Source organism: Schistocerca cancellata, chromosome 6 (assembly GCF_023864275.1).
Source record: "Schistocerca cancellata isolate TAMUIC-IGC-003103 chromosome 6, iqSchCanc2.1, whole genome shotgun sequence".
Classification (NCBI taxonomy): domain Eukaryota; kingdom Metazoa; phylum Arthropoda; class Insecta; order Orthoptera; family Acrididae; genus Schistocerca; species Schistocerca cancellata.
The window spans coordinates 509293987-509320339 of record NC_064631.1 but is presented as its reverse complement, the minus strand read 5'-3'; the positions used below and the strand labels follow the sequence as shown (position 1 = coordinate 509320339).

Below are 26353 nucleotides of genomic sequence, written 5' to 3'. Positions count from 1 at the left end.
TGGTTATGACAACTAGAAATATGCTGAAGTCCATTCCAGGGCAACAGTAAAGCCATTCAGGTAAAGAGTGGTACATTAAAAAGAGCCGTTGCTGACGGTGCTGAAGAGATAACGCAAATATACTAACTATTATACTGAAATGAGGTATCTCGTGGGAATGACGTGGAAGAAGATTTCGAAAAGAAGTTTGCAATACCTTAGATGTATCGGCACATGCTGAACATTGAGGGTGTAGTAGTATGAGCAGTGAGTCCCATAAGTGCTGCATGTAAATGCTGAATACATGTTTGAGCGGTGTGTTTGGCTAGCAAGTTGCCGTGATGTGGCTGGGCGAAGTAAGTTCGACTACGCACTGAGCAGATCAGCCAGGTTCAAAATGGCTCTGAGCACTATGGGACTCAACTTCTGAGGTCATTAGTCCCCTAGAACTTAGAACTACTTAAACCTAACTAACCTTGGGACATCACACACATCCATGCCCGAGGCAGGATTCGAACCAGCGACCGTAGCGGTCTCGCGGCTCGAGACTGCAGCGCCAGAACCGCACGGCCACTTCGGCCGGCTCAGCCAGGTTATTGCAGAGAGTAGACAGAGGCTGGGTGGCGGTGACAGTGTGAGGTGGGATGCAGGAGTGGTGATTGGCGGGGGGGAGGGGGGGGGCGCTGGGCTGGTAACAACGGCTCCTCATTGATTTGGAAAACCCGAGTGCTAACGTGGCAGTGAGCCGGACCGTGCTTCAGGAGCGAGGATAGATGACTCAAGAACTGAGTGTGTTAAAACGGGAACTGAGTACGTTAAAACTGGAACCTAATATATTCAACGAAAAGAGCAAAACAGCTTAAAGGCATGGGACGAAAAATCTAGAGACAGTGTTGCGATCGCTATGCAAACATCAGCTCAGTGAAATTATTACCGTGTGTGTAAAATTATAACTAACCACGTTATTAACATTATACACGATTTTTTATGAAATACACTCCTGGAAATTGAAATAAGAACACCGTGAATTCATTGTCCCAGGAAGGGGAAACTTTATTGACACATTCCTGGGGTCAGATACATCACATGATCACACTGACAGAACCACAGGCACATAGACACAGGCAACAGAGCATGCACAATGTCGGCACTAGTACAGTGTATATCCACCTTTCGCAGCAATTCAGGCTGCTATTCTCCCATGGAGACGATCGTAGAGATACTGGGTGTAGTCCTGTGGAACGGCTTGCCATGCCATTTCCACCTGGCGCCTCAGTTGGACCAGCGTTCGTGCTGGATGTGCAGACCGCGTGAGACGACGCTTCATCCAGTCCCAAACATGCTCAATGGGGGACAGATCCGGAGATCTTGCTGGCCAGGGTAGTTGACTTACACCTTCTAGAGCACGTTGGGTGGCACGGGATACATGCGGACGTGCATTGTCCTGTTGGGACAGCAAGTTCCCTTGCCGGTCTAGGAATGGTAGAACGATGGGTTCGATGACGGTTTGGATGTACCGTGCACTATTCAGTGTCCCCTCGACGATCACCAGTGGTGTACGGCCAGTGTAGGAGATCGCTCCCCACCCCATGATGCCGGGTGTTGGCCCTGTGTGCCTCGGTCGTATGCAGTCCTGATTGTGGCGCTCACCTGCACGGCGTCAAACACGCATACGACCATCATGGGCACCAAGGCAGAAGCGACTCTCATCGCTGAAGACGACACGTCTCCATTCGTCCCTCCATTCACGCCTGTCGCGACACCACTGGAGGCGGGCTGCACGATGTTGGGGCGTGAGCGGAAGACGGCCTAACGGTGTGCGGGACCGTAGCCCAGCTTCATGGACACGGTTGCGAATGGTCCTCGCCGATACCCCAGGAGCAACAGTGTCCCTAATTTGCTGGGAAGTGGCGGTGCGGTCCCCTACGGCACTGCGTAGGATCCTACGGTCTTGGCGTGCATCCGTGCGTCGCTGCGGTCCGGACCCAGGTCGACGGGCACGTTCACCTTCCGCCGACCACTGGCGACAACATCGATGTACTGTGGAGACCTCACGCCCCACGTGTTGAGCAATTCGGCGGTACGTCCACCCGGCCTCCCGCATGCCCACTATACGCCCTCGCTCAAAGTCCGTCAACTGCACATACGGTTCACGTCCACGCTGTCGCGGCATGCTACCAGTGTTAAAGACTGCGATGGAGCTCCGTATGCCACGGCAAACTGGCTGACACTGACGGCGGCGGTGCACAAATGCTGCGCAGCTAGCGCCATTCGACGGCCAACACCGCGGTTCCTGGTGTGTCCGCTGTGCCGTGCGTGTGATCATTGCTTGTACAGCCCTCTCGCAGTGTCCGGAGCAAGTATGGTGGGTCTGACACACCGGTGTCAATGTGTTCTTTTTTCCATTTCCAGGAGTGTAGGTATCGAATAATTCAGATATGCAATATATGCATCAGACACTGTTTTGTAGCTCTTGACGTCAGCTAGGGGACGAGTTCTGTAGTTGTTGATGCCAGCTATAGAATGATCATATTTCTAATATTGTTAAGCAAGTAATAAATAATTCGCTGCAATTATAGTGATTCTGCTGCTCGCTTCCAATCCTTTAGTTAACATGTATTACTACTAGCAAATCTTCTGCTTGCACTGCAAAATTAAGGATTTATGCTGTGTTCAATCTATAATGTGTTCAGTAACAAATTATGAGACCAGCATTCGAATACATTTGTTGGTACTTGAGTAAAGAAACAATCAATGATTATTCTGTATTTTGTAGCATATTTACTATCCTGCAGAATTATTTCTTAACGATTTCCTTTAGTGATCACAACCCATATATTCATTTGTTTCACTATATCATGTTGTCATTATTAATTAAGGAGCTCCACACATATTCCATGTTACTATAATGGCTTAAAGCAGAAGTATGTGATCTAACCCCCTTGATCAGATGAACCACATTAAAATCTAAGATCTTTCTCTTGTGGTTAGGCAGCAATAAATTCAAATTAACTGACGATGAATTCCAAATTGTTGTTACCTGATTTTCACAGAAGTTTGCTATTAGAAGCCTGTCCAGGATGGGATTGCATTTCCAAATAATTCTAGATTTATTTCTGGATCACCTTCCTAATAAATATCTTGAGGCCTTAGCAACAGACGAAAAGTATGGGAACTCTGAGTTCCAGATAGAGCAACAGCTGCAGCTTTAGTAGCAGTGCAATCGTTACGTATTGAAGAACGTTTTGGTGTAGTAGCAGGCGGCACGACACCGTGTCACGTCTACGTGACTGTCGGCGTCTCCGCGGTCTTCATGCCATTGTCTTGGGGCCAATCATGGTACTTTTGTGTAACAGACCCTTCGCATCGCAGCATCTTCATGCCGTAGCCTCACCACGGCATTGCGTACCAATGCTGCCATTTCTAAGCGCCACAGAATCTCAGCGTTGCAGCATCTCTGTGTCATATTCTCTGCATCTGTCTTCATGCGGCATGCATATTGACAGTGCGTCCTTGCTCCAATCTTTGTGCCGAGGTCTTTCCGCTTCAGTGTCTCAATATCATTGTGGCTCTGCATCATAGAGTCTTCGCGCCATTGTGCATCCATGATGTTGGATACCTTCGCTGCTGAGTTTCAGCAGTTCAAAATGGTTCAAATGGCTCTGAGCACTATGGGACTTAACATCTGAGGTCATCAGTCCCCTAGAACTTAGAACTACTTAAACCTAACTAACCTAAGGACATCACACACATCCATGCCCGAGGCACGATTCGAACCTGCGACCGCGCGGTTCCAGACTGAAGCGCCTAGAACCGCTCGGACCGGCTTTCAGCAGTTCTGTGCCTCTGTACCACATTGCCTTGGTGCCACAGCGTCTCAGTGACGGCACATCTCGGCGCTTCTTTGTCTGCGTCGCACTCCCTCCATCTCAGTCTTCAGTCTTCATGCTACAGCAGATCCGTGCCACAGTCTTCACGCCAAATCTGCGCCGTAGTCCCTGTGCTGCTGCCCTTGTGTTGCAGTCTTCGTGTCACAGTATCTCCACTCCACAGCACCTCTTTGGATGTTTCTGCATCAAAGTCTTTGAATTGCACCGCATCCGCACTCAGTTTCCACAGAATGACTAAACTGTAGACTCTGTGCTGAAGTGACTCTGTTCCGAAACCTCCACACACCTCTGTGGCAGCACATCTGTACAATACGAACGAAATTAAAAAGTTGCCAAGTGAGTGTGGTTCAGAAGGAATTCAAACAGCTCTGAGATGCGGAGATAAGACACAGATGTGGAGTATCAGTGTGTATTAGAAATACAACCAATAGCGACCAAGAATATGTTGACAGATTATGATAATAATTTGTCAAAAATAGCATCAAACTTTGGAGAAATATAATCTTAATTAAATGTGGAAGTGGAGTCAAAGCTTGGTGGAGGTGTTGGGGATTTAAGGGAATAATTTGATCAGTTTGAAGCCAAATTACAGAAATAAAAATGAAACATGAGACTAATTCCAAATCAGTAGAGGCCGTTAGTCATAGGGTTGATGATGTAGAGAAATGGTTATTAGCCAGGATGGAGGGAGTGTAATGTGATCTTGTGGGGTAGACTGAGGAAGAAGAACGTAAATGAACGATGTATGAAAAGCAAATAATGTAGAGTTTAAGTCCATAAAAGTAGAAATTTCTGAATGTAATAAGTAGATAAGAAAGAATTCGAAGGTGAAATAAATATTTTGAAGAGATTATCAATTGTGTATCTGTAGGGAATGGTAAATTAAGGTTAGATTATCCTATGGGGCAAGGGATCAATTACCACACCTTTCAATGGAGAAATTGAATATCATGCACTGGATTTTCTAGCTATGTTTAAAGGTAATTTTATAGTTATCATGAGTGGCTGTAAACGGGCAGTTAGAAAGGAAGAGCTCATATTTGGGAAAACCACGATGCAGAGCAATTTACTGGTTTTCAAAGTTTTGAAACAATGTTCTTGAAAAACTATTTGGGGCAGGTTAAGTAGTTGAGACTGCAAAATGATTTTCTGAACGGACCAGCTTACCAGTGCGAGAAACATGAGGAGTTTTGTTGTAGTCTGTTAAATAAATTAAATCATTTGGGTAGGCCAATGAGTATCTTCAGAGATTTCAAATTTGAACAGGCAACTGCCAGAATCCTTGCGATTGGAACTAATCCACAGTCGTATTGATTCTATGGAAGAATTTCAGTTTCAATGAGAACATGAATAAGGCTCTACGTTACAGATAGAAATTCGTTGAACTGAGAGAGAGAGAGAGAGAGAGAGAGAGAGAGAGAGAGAGAGAGAGAGAGAGAGAGAGACTGGCACGAATCAGGAAGGGAAATTACAATAACAACAGTTTTAATGGAAATAGTTGCAAATGTGGTAGAGCTGAGCACATTACAAGGACACAGATTAGAGAAACAGAAGAAGCAATATATGAAGGTAGTATCCGTTCCCGAAAGAACAGTTACCATTAATGGCCAGGCATCTTTCGATAGAATGAAATGATAATTAAATGGACACCCTAGCTGCAAAGAGGCGTTGATATACTTCATAAGGGACATGTTGAAAATGTGTGCACCGACCGGTACTCGAACCCGGGAACTCCTGCTTACATAGCAGACGCTCTATCCTTCTAAGCCACCAAGGACACAGAGGATAGTGCGCCTGCAGGGACTTATCCCTTGCACGCTCCCCGGGAGACTCACATTCCCAACATGCCCACACCACTACATTTGTAGTGCGCCTAATAGGTAGAAATTAAGGGGGAAGGAGAGATAATTTTAATCACAGAATAGAGCAAAAAGGGGTAGAGTTATAAAGCAGGGACTGCAAGGCGGCAATTTTCAAGGTATATAGTGAAAAAACTATCTGGTGCCTCACATAATGTCCATAGGGAGGTTAGTGACAATGCTATGAATACGACCACAGAAAATAATGGTGGATTAGTTTCAGCCAAGATTACCAAGGTTGGATGTATATCAAATCGCTTGGTTTTTATTTATTCGTGTTTTTGGACTTCCTAGCTTTCATCTCATCAGAAGACGCTGTGATCGGTATCATTTTCTGACTTGACCATCCGAAAATTCAAGTGACTTGGAGAAATATTTTTCCCCAGAAGTGGGTAAATTTATTTTTATGTGTTGTTGTGTTATGAATCTCAGAGACGATGGGAAATGTTCAGTCGGATGTCTGTGTTTATCCATGATGATAAATTATTCATTGTTATTCACACATGCATTTGATTTATCATATGTTTGAGTTTCACGAGTTCATTGTTTCACTTTTTTCTTTGCTCACAATTTCCACATGTACCTTACCTCCATGTGTGAATATTTAAGGTATCAATGATACTTATATTGCAATTTACTCAGCGGCTATGTTATATATGAATTATTGCTACCACAACATAAACCTTCCACTTTCACGTTATTAGCTGATGTAGGGCGCAGATAGCAGACATTTAGCCCGCACAGTTTGAGCCTATAAGGTGTAATTTTAACATAGTTTGAGACACTATGATGTGATGTTTATAGTCAATTCGAAACTCAGTTGTTACTTCCGAGTAACCCAGGATCTCATGAACGATCACATCGCTTATTCTAAAATAATTTCTCACTAACGACAATAAATATAATGCAAGCTGAATACCTGTTTGTCATTTTTACTGAGACTTGATGACTAGTTGCTACTTACAGTGCAAGATGCATAAATAATCAGAAGATTTAACCATGTAAAAAAAGAAATAAAAAGAAAAAAACGAGTAGAAAGGTTATTTCGGCATAGTGTAATTTTTGGGAGATGAAATGAATGATGGGATTTCCGAAATTTGGGTAATTTTTATCACAGGAATCTAAACACTTAAATATTCAGAAATGTTCAATATATCTGTAAGTGAATTACGAGCATCTCTGTGTGGAAATACTAAACACGCCAGAGTGACGCATATTGCATAGCGGTCCACCATGACAGAAATTGCTGTCTTCTTCGGAAACAAGTCAATTCGAGGAGACTTTGGCCTCTGCAACCACCATATCTGCGACTGATTGATTGTTTTTATGAGAATATAAGAAAGAGAATATGAAAACAAACAATACCGGACATTCATACTTCGAAAGAAGGCACCAACAAAGTGCTTTGTACATTGTGAGCGAATGCAAAGGCAAACATACAATAAACTGTTACATAAAATTTCAGGAGAAGAGCCGGGTGTCTGCAACTCGCTGCGCAGTCTTTTGGGCATCTTCAGGTGAATACTAACAGCAAAGGAACTGAGCTTATGTATCTAGCACCACGGCGGTGCGTCCGGATGGCGTTGCGCAAGCGCTGTTTGTCTATCAGTCTGTGGGCTGCCCCGTGGTAAAACTGGCTTTATCGATAGCAGGTCGTTTTCGTATGGTAAACGACGCCGGCTACACAGAGGGCAAGGTTTTACAAATAAACTAAACTGGAACGATCGCATAGATAATGTTGTGGGTAGAGCAAACCAAAGACTGCGATTCATCGGCAGAGCAGTTAAGGTGCAACAGGTCTACTAAAGAGACTGCTTGCACCACGCTTGTCCGCCCTTATCTGGAGTATTGCTGTGCGGTTTGTGTTCCGTACCACGTGGGACTGACGGTTGACATCGAAAAACGTCAAAGAAGAGCGGCTTGTTTTGTACTATCGCGAAGTAGGGGAGATAGTGTCACAGACATGATACGTGAATTGGTGTGGGTTATCATTAAAACAAAGGCGTTTTTCATTGCGACAGGATCTTCTCATGATTTTTCCTGTCAGAAATGTCACAGTTCGTAGTAACAGACGGAAAGTCATCGAATAAAACAGAAATAATATCCGGAGTTCCCCAAGGAATTGTTATAGGCCCTCTAGTGTTCCTGATCTACACTCCTGGAAATGGAAAAAAGAACACATTGACACCGGTGTGTCAGACCCACCATACTTGCTCCGGACACTGCGAGAGGGCTGTACAAGCAATGATCACATGCACGGCACAGCGGACACACCAGGAACCGCGGTGTTGGCCGTCGAATGGCGCTAGCTGCGCAGCATTTGTGCGCCGCCGCCGTCAGTGTCAGCCAGTTTGCCGTGGCATACGGAGCTCCATCGCAGTCTTTAACACTGGTAGCATGCCGCGACAGCGTGGACGTGAACCGTATGTGCAGTTGACGGACTTTGAGCGAGGGCGTATAGTGGGCATGCGGGAGGCCGGGTGGACGTACCGCCGAATTGCTCAACACGTGGGGCGTGAGGTCTCCACAGTACATCGATGTTGTCGCCAGTGGTCGGCGGAAGGTGAACGTGCCCGTCGACCTGGGACCGGACCGCAGCGACGCACGGATGCACGCCAAGACCGTAGGATCCTACGCAGTGCCGTAGGGGACCGCACCGCCACTTCCCAGCAAATTAGGGACACTGTTGCTCCTGGGGTATCGGCGAGGACCATTCGCAACCGTGTCCATGAAGCTGGGCTACGGTCCCGCACACCGTTAGGCCGTCTTCCGCTCACGCCCCAACATCGTGCAGCCCGCCTCCAGTGGTGTCGCGACAGGCGTGAATGGAGGGACGAATGGAGACGTGTCGTCTTCAGCGATGAGAGTCGCTTCTGCCTTGGTGCCAATGATGGTCGTATGCGTGTTTGGCGCCGTGCAGGTGAGCGCCACAATCAGGACTGCATACGACCGAGGCACACAGGGCCAACACCCGGCATCATGGTGTGGGGAGCGATCTCCTACACTGGCCGTACACCACTGGTGATCGTCGAGGGGACACTGAATAGTGCACGGTACATCCAAACCGTCATCGAACCCATCGTTCTACCATTCCTAGACCGGCAAGGGAACTTGCTGTTCCAACAGGACAATGCACGTCCGCATGTATCCCGTGCCACCCAACGTGCTCTAGAAGGTGTAAGTCAAATACCCTGGCCAGCAAGATCTCCGGATCTGTCCCCCATTGAGCATGTTTGGGACTGGATGAAGCGTCGTCTCACGCGGTCTGCACATCCAGCACGAACGCTGGTCCAACTGAGGCGCCAGGTGGAAATGGCATGGCAAGCCGTTCCACAGGACTACATCCAGCATCTCTACGATCGTCTCCATGGGAGAATAGCAGCCTGCATTGCTGCGAAAGGTGGATATACACTGTACCAGTGCCGACATTGTGCATGCTCTGTTGCCTATGTCAATGTGCCTGTGGTTCTGTCAGTGTGATCATGTGATTTATCTGACCCCAGGAATGTGTCAATAAAGTTTCCCCTTCCTGGGACAATGAATTCACGGTGTTCTTATTTCAATTTCCAGGAGTGTATATTAACGATATAGGAGACAATCTGAGTAGTCGTCTTGGATTGTTTGCAGATGATGCTGTCATTTACCGTCTTGTAAAGTCATCAGATGATCAAAACGACTTGATAAGATATCTGTATGGTGCGAAAAGTGGCAATTAACCCTGAATAAGGAAAAGTGTGAATTTATTCACATGAGTACTAAAAGAAATCAGCTAAATTTCGATTACGCGGTAAGTCACACAAATCTGAAGACTGTAAATTCAACTAAATACTTAGGGATTACAATTACAAATAACCTAAATTGGAACGATCACATAGATAATATTCTGGATAGAGGAAATCGTGGCCGAGCGGTTCTAGGCACTTCAGTCTGGAACCGCGCGACCGCTACAGTCGCAGGTTCGAATCCTGCCTCGGGTATGGACGTGTGTGATGTCCTTAGGTTAGTTCTAGGGGACTGATGTCCTCAGAAGTTAAGTCCCATAGTGCTCTGTATGGTGCGAAAAGTGCCAATTGACCGTGAATATAGGAAAGTGTGCAGTTATTCACATGAGTACTAAAAGACATCCGCCAAATTTTGATTACTAGGTAAGTCACACAAATCTTAGGGCTGTAAATTCAACCAAATACTTAGGGATTACAATTACAAATAACCCATATTGGAACGATGACATAGATAATGTTATGGGTAGAGCAAACCTAAACTGCGATTCATTGGCAGAACACTTAGAAGGAGCAGTTGAGTCCCATAGTGCTCAGAGCCATTTTGAACTTAGAAGGAGCAACAGGTCTGCTAAAGAGACTGCTTACACCATGCTTGTCCGCCCTACTCTGGAGTACTGCTGTGCGGTGTGGGTTACGCACGAGGCGGGACTGACGGATGATATTGAAAAAGTTCAAAGAAAAGCGACTTGTTTTGTACTATCGCGAAATAGGGGAGATAGTGCCACAGACATGAAACGTGGAGTGGCAATCATTAAAACAAAGACTTTTTCGTTGGGAAGGGATCTTTTCATGAAATTTCCATAACCAGTTTTCTCCTCCGATGGCGAAAACATTCTGTTGGCACCCGCCTACATAGGAAGAAATGATCATTACGATAAAATAAGAGAAATAAGGACTCGCACAGAAAAATTTAAGTGCTCGTTTTTCCCGCTCGCCTTCGAGAGTGGAACGGTAGAGAGACAGTTTGAAAGTGGTTTATTGAACACTCTGCCAGGCACTTTATTGTGAATAGCAGAGTAATAACGTAGATGTAGACGTTCTCTATGACGGGATTCCATGCACAATTTATCTGGAAACTGCCATCTCGATTAATAAGGGACTCAGACAATCGTATTTCCACTGATTCCCTGATGACGGAGCTCCAAAAGTTTGACGTTTGGGCCATAGTTTTTGTTTTTTTGTATGTCATTAAATCACTAGCGAGATACAATGCTCGGCGATAGCATAGTTACTGTCTTGGAGGAGCCGAGTACCCCGCTGATGTACGATGCGTTCCTGCACTGTGCGCGTCATTTGCCCTATGTAAGAGTTGCGCATTCGCCCGGAATTCTGTTAACACTGCCTTACGTAACTCTATGTCGTCTTTAACAGATCCCAATAGCACCGAGATTTTAGAAGCAGGGCGAAATACTGCTTTAAATTTATGTCTTCTTAATATTCTGCTTGTTTTGGCTGAAATATTTCCAATATATTGTAAGTAAGCAATCGTTTTTAAGGTCTCACCCTCTTGTTTATCTTGCCGTTTGTAGGTATGTAGCGCTCTCTGTACTTTTTGGGATGAATATCCATTGTTCTGGAACACAGTCTGCAGGTTGCCCAGGTCAGTTTGCAGATTATCGGCGTCCTAGATCTTATGAACTCGGTGGATTAGGGCCTTAATAACGCCCAACTTTTGTGGCAACTTCTGTCTTGCAGATGCAGTTCTGTATGAGTGGGATTTCGAAACACCGAATGCCCAAGTGTCCCATCCCTCTTATGTCACACCAAGACGTTTAATAAAGGCCAGGAAACATCTTGTTTCATATCCGTAGTACAATTTATGTTTTCGTGTACGGAATTCTAGATGTTGAAGGAACTCTCGAAGGCCGTCCATACCATGACGCCAACTATAAATGTGTCATAAACGTAACGCTAAAATGCTGTTGGCTTTAAAATACTGAGGTGAGTGATCGCTCCTAAAAATCTTCCGTAAAAAGATTGGTCTCTAAGGGGGACAAGACTCGTCGTTAAATTAACAATTACTGACATACTTAAAATTTCTATTATTAATTATGCGGTTCTGTACTGTTTACTATATTTATTTCTGCATCCATTTATGTAACAATCGAAATTAGTAATGTAAATGAAACTAGTGGAAATTCATTTGTTAAGAAATACTGTAAACTCTTTGGAATACTGTTATTTGCGCGAAGTGTGAGAACTGTAAGCTTGCCTCTGATGTGATAGCAGGTATTTTTGTATTTTTTGCGAACAATGTAATTTCGGCTCTGTTAATGTGAAAAATCAGAATACTGTATGCTATACTAAAATGTGAGAAGATATATTTACGTAAAAAAATGCTACAACAACAATCTCCCAATACATGTAGTTGAAACCAACCGTGATGACCTGATGTGAGATTTTGAGCTTCAAGAATCAACCCCTAGACAAGAAAAACTGGAGCCATCTCAATATGACAAGCTAAGTAAATTCAAATGGCTGTGAGCACTATGGGACTTAACTTCTGAGGTCATCAGTCCCCTAGAACTCAGAACTACTTAAACCTAACTAACCTGAGGACATCACACACATCCATGCCCAAGGCAGGATGTGAACCTGCGACCGTAATGGTCGCGCGGTTCCAGACTGTAGAACCTAGAACCGCTCGGCGACCCCGGCCGGCGACAAGCTAAGTAAACTTGAAAGTTTATTGTAATCTTCACTCCTCTCAAATCTTCATAAAAATCTTTGTTTATTAATTACTTGAACTGGACGTTATTTAATGGAAGGAGGGGGGAGATTACAGAGACCACCAGAGGTACATTTATAAAAAGTCAAACGTCATCGAAACTGACAACAAGTCGTTGATTTCCAGCTTAAGTTACTGAAGTCTGCTGATAAAATGACTAGGATTCCTTATGTGATGTGGAGACTTGCCTACAATGGGTTTCAGTAATAACGCCTAGTATTTGGCCAAATCATGGGTAGCTGCTCCAGTATTGCTTACTATAGGGCGTAAAGGCACACCTTCTTTGTTGACCTTGGGCGGTCCATAGAGCGCTATGTGGAACTGAACTATTTCGTCTCAGTTTCTTAAGGATCTCCTTTGGTAGAAAACTGTTAGTAGTTCTCCTGTTTTTCACATAGCTCGATTAGCAGGATCCTTATCGATTTAACGGTGTCACTCAATAAAACATTGATCTTTTTAATCTCTAGCATTATCTTTATCCGACTTGAGTACACCGTATCCACGTCTGTGCCTAAGTTACAGAGGGCTGCTCTCTCCACAGGAGAGATGCTGCTTTTCGGTGACAAAACACTGCAAGAGTCTCGATTAATTTCCTTATGGAATAATATGTGCACCGTGAAAGCTTTAAATCTCAAGGGGAGTAATGGCCGGATCGGTGGATTGGAAGGAACGGTCGAACACCCTGGCCACCCTGCTCTCCAGACATTACACCCCTTGACTTGTTTTTTTTCTGGGGCTATATCAAGGACAGAGTCTTCGTCACACCAGTTGCTGAGGTCGATGAATTGAAGGCTAGGATACAAACTGCTGTGGGTACTGTGATAGAACATATGTTACGAAACTCCTGGCGGGAACTGGAACCCGCCTCGACATTTCCGAGCTACAAAGGGAGCACGCGTAAGGTTTACTAACGTAAGTGGTCTTAAACTACTAACACTATTCTATCTAACGGCATCAACTGTAAATTATTATGTCAAACGTTTATTCTGTTATAAATTTCTATAATCAGGGCAAGACTTTGTGCTCACCTGGCATTGTATGATGAAAGCTGGTTCTGCCTTGGCGCCAGCGATGGCCGTTTGTTGGCTGGAAGGAGACCAGTTGAGAGCTTACAACCAATCTGTCTGTTTGCTAGACACACTCAACCTATACCTGGAGTTACGGTCTGGGATACGATTTCGTATGACAGCAGGAGCACTTTCATTGTTACCCCATGCACCATGACACTGCTTAGTCTGTATGTAAGTTTGGTGCTGCTATTTATGAACGGCATTCCAGGGGATGATTTCCAACTGAATAACAATTTCCCACGTACCGCTTTTGTAACCCAACATGCTCTGCAGGGTGTTGACATATTGCCTTGGCTTGCTCCATCACCAGATCCCTCTCCAATCGAGCATATACATCATCGGACAACTCCGGCGTCATCCACAACCAGCATTAAGCGTCCCTGTACTGGCCAACCCACTGCAACAGGCGTGGAACTCCATCACACAAACTGACATTCGGTACCTCTGCAACACAATGTATGCAATTTTGCGTGCTTGCATTCAACATTCTGGAGGCTACTCTGGTTATTAATGTACCAGAATTTCACATTTGCAATGACTTATCTCGCGCTGTAATTAACCACTGATCCTGCTATGTGTATCACCTGCGTATGTTACCTAGACAAAAGTACTCCCAAAATTTCACTGCCCCAAGTAATTATTTTTTGGTGTTGCAGTTTTTTCCGGCAGTGTAGTTACAATTATACAGCATATCTAGTGATATAGAGGCGAGCTCCACAAAGAAAGGGTCTGATATGCGAACTACAAGCGCCCACTAGCCGTTGTAATGGTTCTTTATTTACGTGACCATTACGGCACTCCAACCCCAGTTCAAGATACCAGTAATATCGTACTACTTTTCTGCGAAGTAACAGACATATTTTTGTGACAATATTCACATTTGGTTTCATTAATGTATAGGTACTCCGATGTATCGATATATTACAGTGATATGGTTCTTGTGTGTATTCATTTCTGTAAGACTGTCGTAATCTTTGACTTACTTGTAACCGTTTTGGCGCGAATGCCACAGAGCAGTCTTTGTTTCACTTTGCAGAAGTTTAGTTGTTATTTCGCTTTGTAAAAGAACAGTCAAGTCTTGTGTTTGGTTAAAGTGGAAATTAAATATATGAAGATTGATACAAAACTGTTTTCTTGATGATGTGACAATTAAGAAGAAGTATATGTGAATTTACAAGAAGTTTAATAAAAATGTGGTTCGTCAACACCAAGTCAAAAATTATTTCTACCATACCATTGTTCTGATCTGGGATTGTTTGATCATTAAGAATTTCCTGAAAAACGCATTTGTTAGGTCTTCAAATATTGCTAAAATACAGATCTCAACCTTCTAGCTGTTAAAGTGGAATCACCCTAGAATCATCTAGAGGAAACATAACAACTTCGACCAAATCTATGTGGGAAGCCATTCTAGATAAGTGCCAAAATTTATGACATTTTTTACAATGACTTCATTATTTCCATTCTGACGATACCATCCACAGTCAATAACTTTGTTGTTGCTTGATAAAGTGAACATATGCTGCGTGAGCAACATTATTAATCTGATTTCTAACCTTTTTGCAAATGGTGGTACTGTTAGACAGTCTGATGCCCGATTTTTCTTTCGGCATCCACGCTGGCCGTCCTGGAAACGAACGGGTTCTCGGAGTTCTGACTGTCGTAGATGTAACAGCTAGCGACAACTTAAGAACATGAATGTCGAATTTGAAGTCATCCTTCAACTGAAATCACAGTTCTTGTTTATTCTGATTTCGCACACTGCTGCTTTTAAATAGATTCTCGATGTCGCTGTACCGTGGAGCCAACATCACGAAGTTGATCAAATTGTACCTCATTTCGTGACTGTACCTGACCCAGTTATCAATGACAGCTCACATGCTTTACTGTTTTCGTTCGAAGTGTCGATGGTGTTTTAGATTATTATATGCTAGTGCACTTAGCTTTGATTAGACGCTAATGCAGTGCACTTGAACTAGAGTCGTCGTCGTCGTCATTATCGTTCCGATATGCGCTGCACGCGATGTACGGAAAACAGAAACGACAACCCAGTAAAAACAAAATGCAGTAGCTAGGCCTCTGCGTGTCATCTCTGGCGATGCCGCTTGTGGTTGGTGTGTGGTTCGTTGTGCGAAACTCACCGGTACTCTAGAGACGGTGTCCAGCGTAACCCAATCCTCGTCGCCCCCGGACGTCTTGTTCGCAGGCTTCGTTTTGTTGGTACCGAGGAACTCGACGTTGGCCCCCTGGCCGATGAACTTGCCCGCCACCTGTGCGCTGCGCGGCACGCGCACGCGAGCTGTTTCGGCCGCGCTGCCGCCTTCCTCGGGCGTGCAGCAGCAGGAGCGCTCCACCCTCTGCACGTAGCGCAGCAGGTACAAGGAGGAGGCGAGCTGCGCCAGCAGCAGCGCGCACAGACACGCGTACACCGGCGGGCAGCGGCCCGCGCGGTCGCCCGTCCCGCCACTCGCCGCGACCATCGCGATCACTGCCGGCCGCTCCCAAAGGGGGCCGACGCGCCAGCAATAGAAGCGGCAGCTGCGCATGCGCGTCGCCGTGGCAACGGACGCACGTGCTCCCGGCGTCCCGACAGCGTAGCCACAGCACGGCGTCTCGGCACTTCGCTCTAGACTACGGGGGTGAAAAAATAGAGGATAAATATCCACGGAGTGAGCGTTCGGATGCGTAGATAGAGAATTCTGTCCTCGACATCTGCTGCAGCTCAAGTCTGAGCCAGATCGCTGGTTGATCATTAGCGATCGGCTTGTTATCTTTGGCGCGTCCCCGGGCATGAGCATCTTTGCGTTTTCGGCTGGGGCGCGCGGGACGGCGAGAGGGCGGCCGGTGAGACTGGCGGAGTTGTGGCTCGGATGCAAGCACATGTGTGATGTCTGTTACGCTGGGGCTGTTAGCTAATCGTGAAACTCCTGCGGCGGTTATTCGTTGCCTGGAAGGCTGTACCAAGCCTCGCAGTGAGAGGGGAGTCAGGAGTTCGTGTTGGCCAAGATGTTTGTACAAATAGAGGTGCCTGTGTGAGAAGCACGGCGTGGGCCTGTTAGGTCCTCCGCACGTTAGAGCGCAGCGTGACGTGACGCAGTTCCTGCGCTTGGTGACCCTGCGGACCGCAGTCTCCTGTACGCAGTTTACTGCGAGGCCCACGGTGGTTCTGGCTGTTGGTAGTTCGAAATGGAGGAAAAGCTAACTGAAGCCGTACGTGTTCGCAAAGTTGTGTATGATACAAGCTATGAAGATTACTTGCAAACGAAGCTGAAAGCTGAGAAGTGGGAGGAAGTGGCCGAAGAAACCGACATACGAAATGGTAAGTTGCATTGTCATTCGTCGTTAACATTCTACATTGACAATGTTAAAACTCTCTAGCAAATTTTCGTGATGTGCTCTGTCCTGGTTAAATATAAGTTACACTCCTGGAAATGGAAAAAAAAAACACATTGACACCGGTGTGTCAGACCCACCATACTTGCTCCGGACACTGCGAGAGGGCTGTACAAGCAATGATCACACGCACGGCACAGCGGACACACCAGGAACCGCGGTGTTGGCAGTCGAATGGCGCTAGCTGCGCAGCATTTGTGCACCGCCGCCGTCAGTGTCAGCCAGTTTGCCGTGGCATACGGAGCTCCATCGCAGTCTTTAACACTGGTAGCATGCCGCGACAGCGTGGACGTGAACCGTATGTGCAGTTGACGGACTTTGAGCGAGGGCGTATAGTGGGCATGCGGGAGGCCGGGTGGACGTACCGCCGAATTGCTCAACACGTGGGGCGTGAGGTCTCCACAGTACATCGATGTTGTCGCCAGTGGTCGGCGGAAGGTGCACGTGCCCGTCGACCTGGGACCGGACCGCAGCGACGCACGGATGCACGCCAAGACCGTAGGATCCTACGCAGTGCCGTAGGGGACCGCACCGCCACTTCCCAGCAAATTAGGGACACTGTTGCTCCTGGGGTATCGGCGAGGACCATTCGCAACCGTCTCCATGAAGCTGGGCTACGGTCCCGCACACCGTTAGGCCGTCTTCCGCTCACGCCCCAACATCGTGCAGCCCGCCTCCAGTGGTGTCGCGACAGGCGTGAATGGAGGGACGAATGGAGACGTGTCGTCTTCAGCGATGAGAGTCGCTTCTGCCTTGGTGCCAATGATGGTCGTATGCGTGTTTGGCGCCGTGCAGGTGAGCGCCACAATCAGGACTGCATACGACCGAGGCACACAGGGCCAACACCCGGCATCATGGTGTGGGGAGCGATCTCCTTCACTGGCCGTACACCACTGGTGATCGTCGAGGGGACACTGAATAGTGCACGGTACATCCAAACCGTCATCGAACCCATCATTCTACCTTTCCTAGACCGGCAAGGGAACTTGCTGTTCCAACAGGACAATGCACGTCCGCATGTATCCCGTGCCACCCAACGTGCTCTAGAAGGTGTAAGTCAACTACCCTGGCCAGCAAGATCTCCGGATCTGTCCCCCATTGAGCATGTTTGGGACTGGATGAAGCGTCGTCTCACGCGGTCTGCACGTCCAGCACGAACGCTGGTCCAACTGAGGCGCCAGGTGGAAATGGCATGGCAAGCCGTTCCACAGGACTACATCCAGCATCTCTACGATCGTCTCCGTGGGAGAATAGCAGCCTGCATTGCTGCGAAAGGTGGATATACACTGTACTAGTGCCGACATTGTGCATGCTCTGTTGCCTATGTCTATGTGCCTGTGGTTCTGTTAGTGTGATCATGTGATGTATCTGACCCCAGGAATGTGTCAATAAAGTTTCCCCTTCCTGGGACAATGAATTCACGGTGTTCTTATTTCAATTTCCAGGAGTGTATATATATAATATATTAAAGAAATAGGTACCTAAAAACCATTCTGTATTAGAATGCAACGTTGTGTCAAAATTTCAAGGCAATCGGTCAAGAGCTTTCGGAGGTTAGTGGCTATACACAAACCAACAAAACATTTTTATATATAGAGATATATGTTAATCATAATAGCTTACCTTAAAAACACAGCTAGTTTCTCCTTGGTTCCAGTCGGCCTTGTAGCGTTGCATCCCTGTCTGTCAATTTCATTCTTGATGAGACCATGCACTTCTTGGAATTCATCATGGTTTAATCTAAAACAGTTCATGAATTGTTCATCATCAAATTCCTTAGTTAAAGCGAATTCCCCATGACTTAGTCTTCTTTTCATGTACGCACAATTTTCTGCTTTTTGTTTCATCAAAGCGATGTAACATACCGTTTAGAACTCAAACACAGAATCGGAATGCGATTCTGAACTTACTTCTATTAATATAGCAGAAGTAGTCGCCATCTCTGCCAGAGTCAAGTTCTCAGCAAACTGCGTATTGAAACTGCGATCCAACTTGCGATGATTGTCGCCGTGACTCACGCTGCCGTGAGGAATTTGGCGTGAGCCCCCCTGCGTCACCTCACGGGCCTGCGTCTCATCTTGCGGCCAGCCTTAGTTGCTTCGTCCTTCTGCCAGCCACCGCAAGCAGATGTTCGGCCGGAATGTCTACAGTTTGTGGTGAGTATAGTGTGTACAAGTTCTCGTAGGATGTGCTCCCACCTGACTCTTTGCCTGTGTTATTTGTGGGTTCTGACCCCTTGTCTGTATCTGCTTCTGGGTGTCCTGTAAGATTTCACAGCAAAACTGTGTTTTTGTGGCATTCTATGTTTCTGGCTCAGTCTTCTCCTAGAAAGGTTCGATTGGACATCTTTTGGAATTCCTTAATGCTGTAATTTAGACATACAAAAAAAATTGTTCTTTCAGAATGAGCGCCAGTTTCTTTGGGACACTGCAGTTCAAACAGGAGTGGCGTAATGTTAATGAGTATTTATTCGTCAAATGAAGTCTATTTCATGTCTTGCAGTTTTCTGGGGCACGCAGCTGTGTTATTGAACTCATTTTGAAGTGTTCTGTCGGGTGAATGACTGCTCCCCACTTCAGTGTATTCTTTTGAGTAGTATTGTAAGGCTTTTTGGATATTTGTCAGTGGGGTGTATTGATTCAATTTTGTTTTTCTCCTTCTTTTGAATTACGCAGAATTGTTCAGTTAGCTTAACTCGCACTTCACGCACTAAATCAGCTGATAATAAAAACTGATATTTTTATTCCTCTCTAATGTCTGACAGATTCAAATGTAACTTCATTTATGTTATTTGAATTAAATGCGTTGGATTGACCTTAATGAATTTTGTGAAATCGAAGTAAGGGACCCAGTCCTTCATTAGCGCTTAACAGTGGCGTGTGGTTCGGGTTGTGAGCCCCGTGCTCGGTCAAAAGTCATATGATTTTGTACGGCGCCTTTTAGCACATAAGCGCTTAACGTATTTCGGGTTTTACTACTTCGCTGCTGCAGATACACTCATGCTCATAAATTAAGGATAACTCTCATACATGGTGAAACAACGCTGTGGTGGGTGGTTTGCGGGTTTAAATCACCTCTGGATGTGACCATGCGGTGCATCTGACCTGCGGTCGTCGCACGGTGGCGCTGGTAGCTGTCCACATAGGCAGAGGTGTGTTGGTGCATGTCAGAGTACGATGCAGCGAGTAAGTGTGGCTCAAAGAGCACACATTGATGACATTATGAGGGGTAGAATACTAGGGCGACTAGAGCCTTGTCAAGCACAGGAAGTCGTAGCACAGGCCTTCCGTGTGCCACAAAGTGTGATCTCAAGATTATGGCAACGATTCCAGCAGACAGGAAACATGTCCAGGCGCTACACTACGGGACGTCCACAGTCTACAACACCACAAGTAGACTGATATCTCACCATCAGTGCCCGCAGATGGCCACGTAGTACCGCAGGTAGCGTTGCTCGGGACCTTTATTTATTCTGGTCCTTACATTGTTGACGGGAAATTATACAGTTTCCTTGGTGCGGCGGCGGTTTAGGCGATATCCTTATTTTGCAGTCGGTATGAAAGTACAGAAAATAGACGTCAGTCTTTCCTCCGGCTCTTGCTAGTACAGATCTGATCGAGCTACTGAAAGGAACAAATCCGTCACCTTCACGAACTGGTTCCCAGGACGACAAACAGGGTAGCGGTACACGGGCCCGTCATCGGCCCGCAATTACCTTAAAGACGCCCCTCCCATTGCTGGTCAGCGGAATCAAAACTTTGCGCTGCTGTTTATCTATGGAAAAGAAGACCTAGCTCCATATTCGGTATTTCGAGACAGAGCTATTGTAGTAGACTTTGTAGAATATCGACTTATATATGCGTACATTTATAAATCTATGGACTCAAATGATTCAATCAATACAACAAAATACCATTTTCTGCCCTAGAAGAGAGTGAAAGAAGAGTGAAATCGCAAGATCGAAAATATTCGTTATCCACTAATGGGGACTTTCTTGACCCTGTAAGGACTAATATAATGTAGTATGCAATCTTAGTGCTACGAGCTATGCAATCCGGTTGGCATGGCTGCACTGTAACAACCTGAAGACACAAGAGGGACCTAGTTCAGTGATAAGTCCAGAGAAGTCGACTCTACCGGCCAGGTGTTCTGGGAGGTTTCCACGCATACAGGCCCTACGCTACATTTTACCTACCTAATCGAAGAAATGTGGCTTTCAAAACACATGGCGTTCAAATTTAGTTGTTCCAGTCAACATTAAAGTAGTGCAGGACTGCGCAAGTTAGCAAAACATATAAAGAGAAGAAAAAAAATATCGAAAGCAAGAAACTACTGTAACAACCATTAACGTGATCAGCTGTGAAGCTCTGTAAGAAAACCAAGGTAGCCTAGAACTGTATGGCGGAATGGTAGTAGGACCAATTGCCGATGGCAGGGTGTGGCTGGCCGGTTCCAGGCGGCCCCAGGTGCAGCGACATGGAAACAGAAGCGGGTAAAACACGGTTTCGAGAATATGGACAGCAGTCAGTCACTTGGGTAACTGCGGAATGAACCAGCAATGGCGGCCTTTTAGATAATCTGAAAGATGGCTGGGTGACAATTCTTGGAAATTCGACTGTAAATCACAGTCAAATAATAAAGAATATCTCAATACACCTGCGATCTCACGAAAACGACACAACTATATTTTAAGTACCTTTAAAAATACAGAAGTTAATTGTTTTAGAGTGACTGAACATTTACACAATGAACCTCCGAATTAACAGCTTTTAAACTCATCATGCGATTTAAGAAAAAAATAATATATCGAATGACAGCATAACACGTAGCTAACATCCCTGAAAGTTGCATTCTGTATCTAATTTATTTATTGATTCATTACGTTTTTAATATCTTTTCATTATGCAAATATCTGTTAGAAAATCGTATTCTCCACACTAACACAGCAAATGAATGCACTATAAATACGTCATATATATATATATTTAATGAATATGTTGCTATTTTTAATAGATTTTAACTGTTGATTACAACTGCTAATACAAAATCATTCAGTTGCATATGGTAGCTGACATCACGTCTGATTCTAGCTACGAACATCGGCATCAATAACGGCTCATTTTGGAATACCAGCTCGTCCTTCAGTTCCTAGTTTTTGGCCCTCCCTTTTTGGTATTTTAGTGCCGATGAGATTCGCGATTGGGACATTCAGTCACGCAGTGAGTTTCACAGCCGTTGTCCGCCTATTTCTGTCAGAATCATTTTAAGTGACTGTCTGATGTGATCACTCAACACACCATCACGCCCACGTTGTGGTTTAGTGAACGGAGTTTTTCTGTTTTCCCTGTATGCAGTATACACTGAAGAGCCAACGAAAGTGGTACACCTGCCTAATATCGTGTAGGACACCCACGAGCACGCAGAAGCGCAGCAACACCACGTGGTATGGACTCCACTAATGTCTGAAGTAGTGTTGAATGGAATTGACACCATGAATCTTGCAGGGCTGTCCATAAATCCGTAAGAGTACGAGGGTAGGAGATCTGAACAGCACGTTGGAAGGCATCCCAGATATGCTTAACATTGTTCATGTCTGGGAGTTTGGTGGCCAGCGGAAGTGTTTAAACTCAGAAATGTGTTCCTGAAGCCACTCTGTAGCATTTCCTGACGTATGGGGTGTCGCTTTCTCCTGCTGGATTTGCTCAAGTCCGTCGGAATGCACAATGGACATGATTGGATATAGGTGGATCAGACAGGATTCTTATGAACGTGGCACCTGTCAGAGTCGTATCTAGACGTATCAGGGGTCACATACCACTCAAACTGCACACGCCTCCACCAGCTTAAACACTCCCCTGATGACATGCGGGGTCCATGGATTCATGAGGCTGTCTCCATACCCGTAAACGTCCGTCCGCTCGATTCAATTTGCAACGAGACTCGTCCGACCAGGCAACATGTTTCCAATCATCAACTGTCCTATGTCGGTGTTGGCGGGGCCAGGCAACGCATAAAGCTTGGCATCGTGCAGTGATCAAGGGTACACTAGTGGGTCTTGGGCTCTGGAAGCCCATATCGATGATGTTTCGTTATGTCGTTCGCGCTCTGACGCTTGTTGACGGTCCAGCTTTGAAAACTGCAGTAATTTGCGGAAGTGTTGCACTTCTGTCGCGCTGAACAATTCTCTTCAGTCGTCGTTGGTTCCGTTCTTGCAGGATTTTTTTCCGACCGCAGCGATGTCAGAGACTTTACGTTTTACCGCGTTCGTGATGTTCACGGTACACTCGTGAAATGGTCGTACGGGAAAATCCCCACTTCATATCTACCTCGGAGATGCTGTGACCCATCGCTCGTGCGTCGACTGTAACACCACGTTCAAATTCATTTAAATCTTGATAACTTGCCATTGTAGCAGCAGTAACTGATCTAACAACTGCGCCAGACACTTTTTATTTTATGTAGCCGTTACCGACCGCAGCGCCGTATTTTGCGTGTTTACATACCTCTGTATTTGTATACAAATGCCTACACCAGTTCCTTTGACGCTTCAGTGTTGTATGTCACACAGGTCGGGCATAATGCACTCACAGCTACACAGACCATAGTTTAGACCATGACTGACACTTTCAGAAGCATTAAGCACAGTGTGCAGGTGCTTTTCGAGGTGAAATGCGTTCAGGATGAAGCACACATTTCTTGCGGTGCTTCGATATTGTTGGCCAAACCCTGTGGGTAATAACAAGAAACTGCAGAAGAACGGTAACAGGTTCATTACGTAAATATTTTTGAAAATAGTTTGAGAGGGAAGAGCTTCCTAACAGTTATAATGTCTCCTGATGAAATACTTAGTTCTGGCTAATGGATTGCCGTCATCCCATGTTGGTGGTCCATGAACCGTATTACTGTAATCTTAATAAAAATTATCGCTGGAGTAATGCTTTTGAAAAAGGCCACTTGCGTAAGATGCAGCAGGAGTGTCGTTTATAGTGTTGTCATTGATTGAAGTACACATCGATGATCAAACGAGCTTCACTGAGTAAAAAGGCGATGTTAACTGACTCCATTACGCTTGTTAAATTTTTCTTACCTCTGATGGAACGTTACGGTTTTTATATTGTTTCCTCAGATAAGCGTTTTGGTGAATAGCATTTCATTACATTCATTTCTCGCACTCCGTGCTACGCATCGAAAACAGAACACTTGATAAACATGCTTCACCATCGTCCGGACATCATACTTTCTAATTACTATTTTGTGACATAATAGTTTGTAGCAGAAGCCAATTTAAATTTACAGTGAGGACGGTGTAATGAAAACAGTCCACTCAGCAAACACGTTATTCCACTGTCCGCACATCGCTGTTCTCAAGTTTACTTTGTGAGATGATAATCCAGGGTAGCAAGGACTTTAATCTTTAATATATTTATATTTTAAGTTCACAGTCTGCGATATGCTTCGAAAACAGTACGCGGTATACACTGAAAACTGCTAAAGCTAATGCTGCTGCTACATAGAAATCATTTCAACGCAGAAGCGCGGTGATAATGTTCCTACTATTCTTTTCATAATTCGTTATCGCGCCACATGGCGACCCCTTTCTACATTTCAAAACTCGTCTGTAGGAGGTAGATCACAATATTTTAAACTAAGAGTAATTACAATTTTATGAACATAGAAAAGCTTTAAGCAGATAACAGAAAAAAATGAAAAATCACAATTCCGCTGAGGGTAGTTACAGAACGTGTATACGAGTAGAAAGAAGCACAAAACCCGCACGATTCTAACCTTCTTTGATGCAAACAGGAAAGAAAAGAGAAAAAAGAACATCGTCAGGCTCTTAGTAGTATTTTCACAGGGGAAAGACAAGACAATGAAAATCTAAGTCACTTAATGAAGAAATAAATAAGAAGCCAAGGTGAAATGGGTATAGAAAGAAAGTGAAGAAATTGAAGAAAATGATCGTCTGAAGGACTAATTCAGTATGTAGAAAAATCGAAAGAACTTAGGTGAAATTAAAAGCAAGGCTGGCGACATTAAGAGCACAGTTGGAATTCCACTGATAAACACAGAAGAAAGAGGAAGTAGGTAGAAAGTGTTCTGTGGAGGCCTCTATTTGATGCTGTGACAGAAAAAGAAATGAGAGTGGATATGAAAGGTACTAGAAAAAAATGGTTTAAATGGCTCTGAGCACTATGGGACTTAACTTCTGAGGTCATCAGTACCCTAGAACTTAGAACTATTTAAACCTAACTAACCTAAGGACATCTCACACAACCATATCCGAGGCAGGATTCGAACCTGCGGCCGTAGCGGTCGCTCGGTTCCAGACTGTAGTGCCTAGAACCGCTCGGCCACTCCGGCCGGCGGAAGGTACTAGAGTTTAAAAGAGTTTTGGATTACTTCCGATCATATAAGAGAGAAAGAACGGATAACATTCCTTAGGAATTTTTAAAATCATGGTTGGCGGGGAAGGGTTGGAAGCTGCAGCCCTACGTCTGTTCAAGTTTATACCTAGAATCCATGAGACTAGTGATATACCGTCAGAGATTCGGAAAAACATAATCCTCACAATCCGGAAGACAGAAAGGACAGATAGCTTATCAGCTCATGGTTTCACGTTGCTGACAAGAATAGTATATACAGTACTAGAAACGGAAAATGAGCCTCTGTTAGATGACGGTTAGTTTCTTTTCAGAAAAGGTAAAGAGACCAGAAAGTCAGTTCTGAGGCTGCGCTTGGGAATCAGAGCAAGACTTAAGAAAAATTGAGACACATTCATAGGATCTCTAGATTAATGAAAAGCGTTCCATAACGTAAAATGATCTAAGGTGTTTGAAATTATAAGAAAAAATCTCAGGATAAGTGCAGGAAGGACTCGCTTACAGAGGGTTTCGTACAAACTTGATTATGTGCATAAATAGTTCATCCATCCCTAAAATTGAGAATTTCGATGGTTTATACCTGCTACCGATAACGATCATATAATAATGATAATATATCAAAATATGTGACATATGGTTATATGTATTTTGACTGCATTGAAGCAGAAGCTTAAACTTTGTACACCGCCACGGGACGGTGGACTTTAGTGTCTGACATTAATTTCAACTTGATATGTTAACCCATTCCTAAAAAAATGGGGTCTTAACAGACGGACAGACAGACAGACAGGCAGATAACAAAACAAAAGCAATAACTGACCAAAGGCGCGTAGGACCCGCGCACTGAGGGTTCCGTTCAAACTCACATCCGTCATCCATGTTACTCGGTCGACTTTACAGCTTCGCTAACGCAAGCTGCAAACTATATGCCGCAAGAGGACTCCCAATTCTGGAGCGTAAGATGAGTGTAGATAGTTCACCCATCCCGGGAACTGAGAATCTCAAAAATATTTGCCTGTTATCTATATTGATAGTGGCAAGGTATCGGTCCCGTGAGTTGCAAGAGTGCATCAAAATCTGTACAGTATTTCCTCGGACAAGTCCGGACGTGATAAAGAAGCTAGCAAGGGGACTTAAGTTTATATATGGGGGGTAGAAATGATTTAATAAAATACTTTTTATTTATTTACCAACACATATTTGCAACTCACATTTTATGTATCCATGCAGTAACGTTCGTCTATTATGCTTTTTACAGTGAAGAATGCAAC

At 45.0% G+C, this 26353-nt stretch overlaps 1 protein-coding gene across 1 annotated transcript in view; it reads right to left on the bottom strand.

Annotated features, from left to right (window-relative positions):
• Nucleotides 1-26353, bottom strand: part of LOC126088406 (uncharacterized) — a 992980-nt gene that overhangs the window by 777713 nt on the left and 188914 nt on the right. Inside the window, exon 5 of the mRNA XM_049906546.1 lies at nucleotides 15450-15939. Within this exon, the coding sequence (XP_049762503.1) occupies nucleotides 15450-15939 (490 nt within the window). The remainder of the gene's footprint in view (nucleotides 1-15449; nucleotides 15940-26353) is intronic.